Raw genomic sequence first — 12162 nt, 5'->3', positions numbered from 1 at the left:
CTGAAAAGCATTAAATAAAGTAACCCTAAAGAAATTTGTAGTACAATTCTTACACATAGAAAACAAGCAATAAACTTCAGCAACTGTTATGAATTATTTTGAAAAAGTAAATTATGAGTCCAGCATTGAGATAGCAACCTGGAATCACACAAGTAGAAGATGTTGAGCTGCAATTAAAACATATGTCAGCCTGATTCTCATACGCTTGTTCCTAAGCTCCATGGTTGACATTTGGAAGACGTCTGGAGCCAGGCAGTAGAAAACTGCAGTTCAGTGGTGTTTTTGGAAAATAACATCTACACATGAAGATAATACTATACTAATATATGATTATTTTTTCACAATGTAAACAAGATAAACCTTTTTAGATAGAACTTTAGGGAAAGGCTCTCCTGTCATCTGTAGTTGTAAGCTTAAAGGATACCTGAAAGGAAGTCACATTTTGCCTTCCTTCTTTCACTGTACAAAAATTCTAGTGACCCATTTATTTGAGGAAGGACATGCAACCAGAACCTACAATGAAGTGGACATAAAGATTTAAGGTCCTTCCAGTGCTTTGCTTTACACTCTAGGACACACTATAATATAGTGGTTAAGAGTGCAGGCTCTTAGTACTATTCGGGTTTGAATTTAGGCTCCACTACTTAACAGCTATAATATTGGGCAAGTAATCTAAGTCCTATGTGCCCTAGATCCACATCTATAAAGTGGGGGCAATATCAGTAACCAAGTCAAATTGCACTGTGAGGATTAACATGGTTGAAGGTATTACATAATACCTAGCTATCATTTATTATCATATTATTGTTTGATTCTTTTCATTTTTACTCCAGAACTAACTGATGCTACAAAGAAGAAGATGACTAAGACAATATAGCTGGCATAGCTGAACATTCTATTTAATCCAGAAAATTCTTTCAAAAACTTGTTTTATCACATCATGCAAAACCAACAGCCGCTTATGGGTAGTAGGGGAGGAGATGATCAAAATTTTCATTTTTACCAAGCCAAATATTACTTCTACTTGCTGGGAAAATTCGCATTTCCTGCTTCAAGTAGAATAAAACAAACATTCCTATGGCCTCATGTACAAGTCTTGGTTTTCATTGCCTCTTTACTTTATACCTTGGAGTGATGAAAGCTAGAGAGAAGATACAGTTAATTTTTCATTCTTTTCAGTGCATCTAAGACATTTCACCTTATTTCTCGCATATATTCTAAATACACTATGCCCCTTGGTAAATCCATGTAAAATATTTTTCTACCATTTAGTTTATTTGAGTACTTTCTCAGCACTTTGCAGAAAGGTACATGAGGCAGAAAATTATTTTCACGTAACTCGACTGATAAATACAGCCTGGTGCACAATGCGATACTCACTTATTAAATGTGTTTTTATATATGTGAAAATAGGTGTGATTTTTTTGCCAAAACATTACCATCTTCCCATCCTCCTGACTTTAGATGCAATTTTCATGTTGAGTAAATGCCAAAGAGATCAAAGTGTACTAGAATTTATAGTTCTCAAATACTAGGGACTTTATAATTCTCAAACACTAGAACTGTGGTTTTCAGGCTTTCATTTAAGTAGGAAGCACCTGAGTCCCACATTAAAGTGAAAATTCCTTGGCCTCTTCCTTGGATAATCTAATCTAATGTACCCAGAGTAGGAATTGGAACCTGTTTTTTATGAAGCATCACAAGTTATTCTCACTGAGTGTCACTGAGGAGCATACTTTGAGAAACACTAAACTGAGGACATATATGTTTTCCATATAGCAATGAAGAAATTAGCTGGTGAACTTCTGAATTTATAATAAAGGCTTTAATTGGCTTATCTTCAAACTAATGAATTTCTTTGGCTGATTTATTTTAAGAATATTTTTAACGTAGTCTGTGCCAGCTCATAAAACTAAGCAGTCATTTGCTAACCTGGTTTAGTTTCAGCATTCTTATTTGTAGTACAGATTATCATTATTTTTCAGTGTACATTTATACAGAGATTCAATCCTACAGGCAGCACTATAGTTTCATTCATAAAGCCATTCTCAGAATAATGGCCTAAGATCTGACCATTTTCCAGCTGGGGGAATATGGGCTAGCCATTTAATGTGTACAAAACACATGTCTCCCCAGTGATAAAACATGTATAAATATAATGTGTTGTCACAGAGGAAGGATTAAGTAACAGAAAGTAAATATTAATAGCTAGTATACTTCGAGAAACATGATTAGTCCTCAGAAATGTTGGCTGAACCCGTAAGTTACGATACTATAAAATGACCAACTGAAATAAAGATATACACAGAACACAAAAAAGGAATTCAATATACTTCAATATTTTTCTAAATTGTAGTGTCAGAAAAAGAACAATTCCCCCCATTTTTTATGGGAACTTCTTATTTGTAGGATGAGCTCACATTTCTCTCAGTGGGATCTGAAGGAAAGAGCTGCATGCTCTCAACAATATAAAGCTTCTTCAGCCATATCTGCTTCTTGCCAGCATGTCACTTTGATTTTTCATGCGTTTTCTTGTTTCTTTTATAACTCAGAGATTCCCCCCCCCTTTTTCTGCTCAATGTTAAGAGCTTAGTTTGCTGTAAAGACTGGCAATGAATGACTGCAAGCATTAGAAAAGAGAAATTTATATATAAAAGAGCAGGAAGGCTAGTGATTGGGGCTTCCCACCACACGCCCCCCAAAATTCCCATCTCTTTTCTGGTACACTACATTCAAAGAGCTCTAGTATGCTAAGTTGCTCATGTCCCTCTGCCATTCCAGCCCTTCTTGTGGACTGTTCTGTGCAGGTCATGACCACCCTTGCCCCGTTATGGGCCCTTATAATGAAAAAAAGGGCAGGCCTCTCAACTTGTCAAAAGGCTTGTTAATGTTTATGCTGTGCTAGTTTATGATGTATCCCTTTAGTCCTGCCATCTTTGGCCAAAAACTTGAACAATGAAAATACCCTCTTTAAAATCATTAATATTAATATGACATTATGGGAATATAATTGTAATAACTCTATTTAACAGGTAACCATATTTACAACATAATTTAGAGCTTTAAGACACCAAAGATAATCCAGGTCAGGGGATAATGGCTTTCCTTATTAATTTTTCTTGAAAATGTTACAGGTATTTAAATTAGTGTTCCTAGCTGGAATTGGTTAAGATGATAGAGAACTGGCTTCTGCATTGGTCCCAAATTATCTGCATGATTTTGAAGGAAAAATACCTTTTCCACTCAGTTTTTTTCTTCTGTAATAAGGGAGGAGAGAAATGAGTTCCAAATTTTTTTCATCAACAATTCTAACTTGCCTATCCGAGTATGAGATGACTTTTTTCTCAATTAGATAATATAAGAATGACAATATAATGAGTGTTTTTATCTGTGCTAAATACTATTCTTTATATACGTTAGCTTATCCTGAAAAATCTATGAGAGAAGCACTGTTATCACCTTTTTACTGCTCAGAAAAATGTAGCTAAGAGATGTTAATTGATGTCATTAAATTCATATAGTAAGTATGTCTGATCCAAAGTGTCTGTTTGAGCTCATATTCTTTGGATTTAAGCCCACACAACAGAGTAAACATCTTTTATAACCTCCCTCCCTCCCCTACGCGCCCCCCACTCCATTAATCAGCTACTCACTGAGCAAGTGCTTCTAGATTCTAGGATTATGTTTTGAATCAGAGTCTGAATGTCAGGAAATTAGAAACCCTCATAATCCTCCAGAGGATAAGCAAGAGGAAGTCATAGGAAGTCACATCCTCCGTAGGGTGCAGGAAATAAACACTGCCCCAGAATCTGCATCAGCCCTTACCAATACCTTAGCTCAGCTGCAAGGACTAGTTTGGAAGTTAGAAAGTCACTGCAAACTTGTAGTTCTGTTTGTTTTCTAAGCAGAAGAGAAAAAATACGAAAAGAAGAAGCTGAAGATGAGAAGGCAAATGCCTATAACCTTCACTTATTTAATTATCAACAAGGATTAGAATTCAGGGTATGGTATTTTCTCTTCAGGTACTCTTTAAGGCGTATCTGCCACACAATGGGTAATGTTTGTATTCATCTTCATAAAAGGTATTCACTGGCTTAGTTCCCTTCTCACCCTCATCCCAGCAGAATCTTATCAGGAAATACACTATGATTTTATATTTTGATTGTACCAGTCTAGAACTTTGAAATTAACTTAAGGAATTCATTTATATTGATTTTTAAGAAAAGTGTTAAGTTTCATGTTGACTGCTTAAGGTATCCTATATAAAATCAACACACTAAATTGTAATTCCTGTGTATAGTAATAGCTAACATGTCTCAGCATTTTCTGAGGGACTATAAGGTACACTATGTGCTATGTATTGAGATATAACTTAAATACATTTGCTTCAATCCTGATGGGCCTAACATGTTAGATATTATTATTTTCCATTTCATAGATGAGAAATTTAAGTCTCAGAGTTGTTAGGGAACAGATTCAAAGGAAAAGAGCTTATGATATGTACAAGTAGAATAAAATCTACAACCACTTGATCCTAAAGATGCTATGTAACTATAAACTATACATGTCATGATGAAAGTATAGAGAAATGTAAACCAAACAAAATGCAATGTTATGATACATTAAAGCTGGATGTGAACATAATTCAGAATACATCTTTGCAAGTATAGCCAGTATGCTTCCCATTGAGCAGTACCACACAGTTTCAGTCTAGATTTAACAGGTGAAGAATATATGAGCAAATGTCTAGGAACTACATTTATAGGAAATAATTTCAACGAAAAGGTCCCAAAGGCACCAAAAATATCACATTACAATAGAACTGAAAGGTCAACAGGAACAATTATAGGTGTATCTTTTGGGAAGTAAATTGTGTGCAATGATGAGAACTCATTAATGACTGTTTTGAGTTTCGAAAATGACCTAGAATCTTACAAAGGCCAAAACACTCTTCAAAAATCAACTGAATACAGGATAAAAAATGATATTCAACTCCTTATTGCTGTAATTTCCTTTGTCTTATAGCCTGTTGTTTTATCACAATTGCATATGGTTGGAGAATTTATTTTAAAGTTACTTTATACTCCACAATAATCAGAATAGTTCTGGACACATGGTAGGTACCAACTTATTCATTCACATGTGGCTTGATTACAGAAGAGATATGTCATAGAAAGGAGTCACATAACAGAACAGAAAGAGTATAGTGGAAAGTTCTGGGTTCTAGTTTTGTTTTCCCTCTGTGTCCTTGGGCAATTTTCAACCACCCTGGGTTTCAGTTTTCTCACCTCTAAAACGTAGGATTTGGGACTAGAACACAACCTTGTATTCACAGCATGTTTCTCCATAGCAGGCTCTTTAAAGTACACTTAAAAAGATTAAAATACTGGAAAGCAACACCAAACAAGTCAGACATAATTGCAATGCAATCACTACCCAAGGGATAATTATGTCTCCTAGTGTTTATGAAAGAATTCTCAGAGCGCACTGTTTACTTGGTTGACCTTCAGCTTGTGTCTTCTATACTCACGAAGCGTGAGTTACAGGTTTTAGTAAACACATGCACTTTCTCTGCTGCACACTTAACATGATATATACCTTTTAATTCCTCTTAGCAGCAAATCACATCCCATTTTATGATCCATTTAGTTGACAGATATTGTCGTACAAAAAACATTCACACATTCACACAGTAACCTATAGGAACAAAAGATATTTTTAGGTAATAGTCAGGATTTCATGGCATAACTGTTAAGACTTTATGATAATGCATGTGCAAACTAGTTGAGAGTAGATAATAAGACCATTTTCAAAACTGGTTTAGTATAAGGTCCCCTTCATATGATGATTTTTAAGACATAATAGTTGGGATTCATCTATATCAGTGGTTCTTAAACTATTCTCCATAGTAGAAAAATATTTCAATGTTACCTTTTCTTTCTTTAATTTTTCTAAGAATTTGTATCTCTTAGAGATTGTAAGTAAATTACAAAATCACTGAACAAGTAGAAAATAGAGTCATAAAAATGTTTACATTCACCCAACCTATGTAGTTTGAAAGCATCCTTTTTTATTCATTGACTCCTGTGCTCATGGCATTGATTTCATATTATGATTTATACATTATAAATGCAATTACATTTTAAATAGTATACATGTAGCAAAATGCATACTTTTGTGCTAAATATCATTCTATGTGATTTAATTAAATATCCCAAATTTTGATGGTGTTTTCCAAAATACATAGTACCATTTTGGAACTTCTCCAAAACACTTTTGAGAAGAACTAGTCTAGTTACCAAGAAATGTTTATTACACCTCCTGCTTCCTCTCTTCTCTGCAGGTATTTCCTTTCTTTTGGATGATGATTACACTTCTTCTTTATTTGATGTCATTCAATTGATTTGTATTCAAGTTTTCCTTTTTTTCTGCTATGTCCAGATCAATCACAAATGCAAAGATTTCATAAAAATAATAACTATAAAGTAATAGCTATATAAGCTAACTCCTATTGAGAAGATACTGTGTTCTAGAGAATATACTAAACTCTTTTTGTGGATTAACTCATTCAGTCCTTACAACAAACTTCTCAAATAGGTTTTATGAGAATTTCTGCTTTCTACATCAAAAAACTGTGTAGAAAGGATAAGCAATTTATTTAACATCACACAGCTAGCAGGTGTTGTATGATATTAAAGCTGATTACAAAATATCATTCTTCTCATTGTCTTTGGAAAGTAGATGTTACTTCTGATATTCCTTAACTGGCATTATTCACTCTTTTCTCCATTCACACTTAGAACTTTGTATAAAACTTTTGTTATTGTTATTTACTCAACATATTTGTCTTATATATAATTATTATATAGATTACAGTGATATGCATGTGCAACTAATCTACGGTTTTGTTGTCCTAATTCTTCATACAATAACTGACTTCCTGCAAGCACATTTTTATTTATTTATTTATTTTCGAGATAAAATCCCACTCTGTTGTCCAGCCTGGAGTGCAGTAGCATCATCATAGCTTACTGCAACCTCAAGCTTCTGGGCTCAAGAGATCCCCTTGTCTCAGCCTCCCAAGTAGGTGGGACTACAGGCTCATGCCACCACACCAGGTAGTTTTTTTTGTGTGTGTGTGGACAGGGTCTCCCTATTGCCTGTTCTTGAACTCCTCGCCTCAATTGATCCTCCTGCCTCTGCCTCCCAAAGTGCTAGGAGTATAGGCATGAAACACAGGGCCTGGCCTCAAGCACACTCTAAATGCATTATATTGAAAACATCAAAGACATCTCTAAAGGGATGACGATAAGTTCAGATAGTTTTTTTTTCTGGATTTCCCAGAGAAGAAAACATAATTTTAAACAGTATCTGTTTAATTAGGTTACTTAAATGATTCAGCCCCATTTGTTAAGTGGATTTTAAATTAATCTCCTATAAATCATGCAAAAACAGGCACACACAGAGTCTCTCACAGCATACATGAGAAAACATAATTTTGTTAGAACCACACACTCCTTAGTGGTTTCAGTGATTTTTGTTTCCTGGTTAGAAGGTCAAGTTCTTCCTTTCAATTATGTGGAATTTGGTTAAGGACAATTGTATAGTCAAATCATAAATGTTTGAGGTGTCTGTATCATTAGTCATAGAGAAAATTTAACCCACAAAGACAATCCCCAAATAAGTCATTTTAAAAACTGCTATTGGAAATAGGCAACTAAGGTCCAAAACTGTAATTTGAGAAGTCAAAATATTTGTTTGTTAATATCTTCTTGGGAAAGACATTTCACTAACCTGTTTACACAGAAGGTACAATTCTTATCACAAATAAAGGAATATAGGTAGGGTCATTTAAAGAGGCATGTGTAGCAGACTCAGTGTGTGCAGGACTTGGAAAAACAAACCCGCTTCCTACAAAACTGCTTCTTACATGAAATTTATTTGTTTAGACATTTTTGTGTGTGTGTTTATTGTGACTCTTGTCTTTTCCTTTATGCAATACATCAACTTGATCCTGAGGTTAGATTAAGGCACAGGACAAATAGGAGCCTAGGGCCTCCTCAGTATACAGTCCCATCTAAAAATAGATTCCAAAGTAAACATTCTGTGTGACTGCTGATCAGAGGGCCCAGGAGAGACCTCTGAGGTGACTCCTATTGGGAGGACTATAACCGACGAGATGCTCAAAGTTCTTCCTTGATGGAAAACCACTACAAGTCAGTAGACCTTCACTCCTCCCCTGCCATGTCTCTCTCCCCATTAAGTCATTTAAAAGTTAACAATCCAAAGGCATCAAGAGCATAACCACAGCATAAAGGGACTGAGGTTCAGCAGTCTAAAGCACAAGCCTTCACCAGCACTCCATGGGTCCTTTTTCACCAAGAACTTCTAAAGAATTTTCCACCCTACCATTACTTTCAATACCCACACTACTTCTTTCTGAAGTGCATTACTGGCTACCTTGGAATAGCAATTTAATACTTCTACAGAATGAGGCTATTTAAAAAGTACAGTCATTTTACTCTGAAGCTATTAAACCAACATGTGTTTGCTTTCTTTGACCGCATTTATTGTGAACAGTTTAAATAGGTTTCTGTATTAACTACATTATTCATGTCATTAACTTGTTGGGGTGTTTTTGAATTTCTATGCACTTTCTAAACAGGAGAAACGGTGTGTCAGGAAATTAAGCAGCTCTTTTCAACTCTATGGGGTTTACCAGTAAAACAGAGAAAACTGCTTGGCTATTGTTTAAGGTGAACATTTATCTGTCTTTCAGGACAAATAAAGTAACTGATTTTGGGGGCCATTGATAGTGTTCATTATGATGAAATTATGAGATTTTGTGCTTCAGCATCTAAAGTGGCTACAGGAAAAGTGGAGGACAAACAGAAACAGAAAACTGTTCAAAAATTCCTATTCTAAGTGAAGGGCTGTTTTAGGGCTGTGCCCCGGTGGCTAGAAAAATACTGTATACTGACTACCTTTCCAACTGCAGCAGTATTTTAGTGTGCACACTCCTGTACTTTAAAACAGAGCTAAACTTTAGAACTATTGAAAAGAACATAGCAAGGTATTAAGGAGATACACTAAGAGAGATTATGAAACAAGTATATTTTTGCATCAAGTCTCAGCTCTGCATTCTCCACACCTTAGAAAGAATTTGACAATAAAAGACAGGTGACATCACCCCAAGACTATGAGAAAAACTAGCAGTTACCACCCTCTGTTAATGCATTCGATGGGGTCTAAATGTGCAAAATACCATTTGCTTCACATTCAGGACCACTGACTAAGAAACTAAGTTAACAGAAGTCTTTGGCTAGAAAATCCAATGTCACAGGTGGCCATGGCTGAGCTACACAGCTTTTCCCAGCAGGACAACAAGCTCACCCCACTAACGCAACTGTTCTTGCAAAGCTGTCAGTTTAGGTTTTAATCTGCACATTAACCACGTGCTTATAAGAATTGTTAAATATCACAAAGAGAACATCCTTCTGTTTGAGTTCTTTAAAACCTTCTCTTCTTGCAAAATGACACATTCATAGCACCACATTCATTTTCAAATTTGTTTACTGTCACAGGATGTTCTGGGTATCCAGTAAAATAAATAGCTACAGAGTAATCACACTAACAGGATAGGCTACTGATTATGAAAGCTGATTATGAAACTTGTTCAAGTTCAGCATGTTTTTTTAATAAAACTTAAAGACCAGTCACAGTTTTCATATACAACCAACACTGCAGAAGTTTTGTACCTAAAGTGAACTAGGAAAGACTATTCTAGTTTTTGACATAATAAACGTGTGGATTATTTTTAAAGAAATTTTTCCTTATCAAAATTAGCCCTTTAATAAAAGGGAAATATGATGGCTCTTTGCCCTTGTATTATATAACTGACATTTAAACTTTGGAAGCTAGAAACTATAGAGCTTTTCTAGTCAATTAAACTATGGCATCCTGAAAAAGCAAATGTACTTTTGGAACTCTAGAAATTTTCACTGTCTTTAAAATCATTGTAGACTGGGTTTCCATTGTTTAAATATTTACTATTTTATGCATGTGTTGATGAGCACCTACTTAAGTATCAGAACTTTGAAAATTTCCTTTCTCTAGAAGACTCTACAAGTAATTATTAAATTACAACCTAATTGTGGGTGGCAAGAATTTAAAGAATAACTGATGAATAATTTGCATTGAGCTGTTTAGAGCTAACCACAAATATTAAGAGGGGTGCTGTATTTGGAGCAAATTATTATAATACTGGAAGGAAACCGATTTTCATTGAAACCATCCGTATTTTGTAAACTGAAGTGACAAGCAAACCTTAGAAGATATAAAGAGTAAAACTGACATTCCATTTTACTCTGGGGAAGTCACCTGGCCTTTTTTGCAAAGAAAGACTAAATTCATGAATTATTGGGGCCAAGTGAAACAGTCCCTACACTAAAAGGAAAGTTTGGTTCCTCAGGCCTGAAAGAGGGTGTGTAGATTCAGAATGGAATCAAAAATTTTAGTCTTAATTTTTACGAGATAATGAGTTTTCTTCATCCTTTTCCATTTCATAATTAGATACAATCCTATATCCCTACTTTATTTTCCATCAAATGCACAATAAGATAATGTTTCTATTCATGTAGATTTGAAAGGATCCTCATCCTGTGTGGGTTATTTTATTTTGTAGTAGCCAAGGGAAAGAGGTTGCTGCCAATACGATGCTAAGGGCATGCAGAATAAAGACTCAGTCCTGGGCAATGAAACAGTCCACCTTTGTACTGCACTTGTAGAAGAAGAAAGCAAACCCATCACCAACTTTGGGACTTGATCAACACTGGGGAGTCACAAAACTCTTCTCAATCACTGCATTTTAAATCTCCACTAAAAATAGCTCCTCTGTAGTGGGGCTTATAGTCCCATCCACGGCCAGTGATGGAGTACACAGTACTTAATTGTTTCTGACTAAGGTCTCTGCATCAGCACTCTGAGAGTGTCTTCTAACTTTTAATCGCCTTCTGTGCTCTCTAGTTAGACCCCTTCACAAGACAGCCAAATCAAAACGCCTATCACTGAGCCTACCCAAGGCATTAAAACAGACCATTTCGGGATTCCACGAACTTTTATACAAGTCTTAGCACCTTCCAGGATTAATCTGTTTTCTCTGGTTCCCTCTACCTTAAAATCAGATACACATGGGGGAGGGGAGAAGCTCCAGGGTTATTGAGACAACTCCAACGTAATACACTGCCTGGTGGCAGTTCCCTCCTTGTCTCTCTATTTTGTTCTATTACCCCATGTTCCCTGTTCGCTGCTTCTAGGGCTGGAGGGAAAAATGTCTTTTTCTCCCTCTAAAAGGGGAAGCTCTTGGTCTCTTCACTGGGGGCAATCTCGAGACTTTCTCCAAGGGGCTGGAATAACTAGAAAAGGGCTTGCTCTCCCGGAAGGATTTCAGAGCCCAAATCATAGAAGGACCTTCTTACTTGGGCGGGAGATGCAAACAGCTGAAGTGCCGTGGCCCCCGCTGGTGACCCACAGTGGGACCGACCTCACCCGGTGGTGGCGCCCCTTGGCTCGGGTCACACACGCTCCTGGACTCACCTGGTGCTGAGGACCAGCGCCGGCAGCAGAGGCAGCAAGTAGTGCACTGGGCTGAATTTCATGCCGTCGCCTGCCGGGGTCCTCCTTCCCTCGCTGCCTTTCGCCTCTTCGGGGTCCTGTCGCTCCTCGGTGCCCGGCTCCGTTCCCAGCCGGCGAGGATCCCTCCCGGGCGGTGGAAAGACGGAGACGGACAAACGGACGGACGCCTCGGTTGAAGGCAGGGGCTGGGAGCGGGGAGTATCTTCAGGAGTGATGTCACCGGCGAGGCGAGCCCTGCCCGGGATTGTTTGGAGCCGCCGCTCCGGAGCCCGGAGGGCGCGTTGTCACTCGCGCTGGAGGCGGCGCGGGGAGAGGGGGGGCTGCCCAGCGATCGCCCTGCGCCCCCGATCTGCGCTCCGGTCACTCGGGCGAGCGCCGGCGAGGAGCGGACCATTTGTCCCCGCTTCTCCCCAGGATGGCGAGGGGAGGGGCGCGGGAGAGGAGAAATCTAATTTGCCAATAATTGAACTTGCATCCTCGGCGGGAGGTGAGACCGAATTCACCGGGAAAGACCATCACACGGTTAGA

General features: G+C 37.5%; 1 protein-coding gene across 1 annotated transcript in view; it reads right to left on the bottom strand.

The window, feature by feature from the left end:
* The window catches only part of LUZP2 (leucine zipper protein 2), a 384944-nt gene extending 373133 nt beyond the window's left edge, over positions 1-11811 (bottom strand). The window contains exon 1 of the mRNA XM_045556578.1: positions 11596-11811. Coding sequence (XP_045412534.1) covers positions 11596-11657 — 62 coding nt within the window. The 5' untranslated portion in view covers positions 11658-11811. The remainder of the gene's footprint in view (positions 1-11595) is intronic.
* Positions 11812-12162: the final 351 nt, after the last annotated feature.

The sequence above is a fragment of the Lemur catta genome, chromosome 7 (assembly GCF_020740605.2).
Source record: "Lemur catta isolate mLemCat1 chromosome 7, mLemCat1.pri, whole genome shotgun sequence".
Lineage (NCBI taxonomy): Eukaryota > Metazoa > Chordata > Mammalia > Primates > Lemuridae > Lemur > Lemur catta.
The sequence above is the reverse complement of the archived record's forward strand: the minus strand, read 5'-3'. Positions and strand labels throughout refer to the sequence as shown.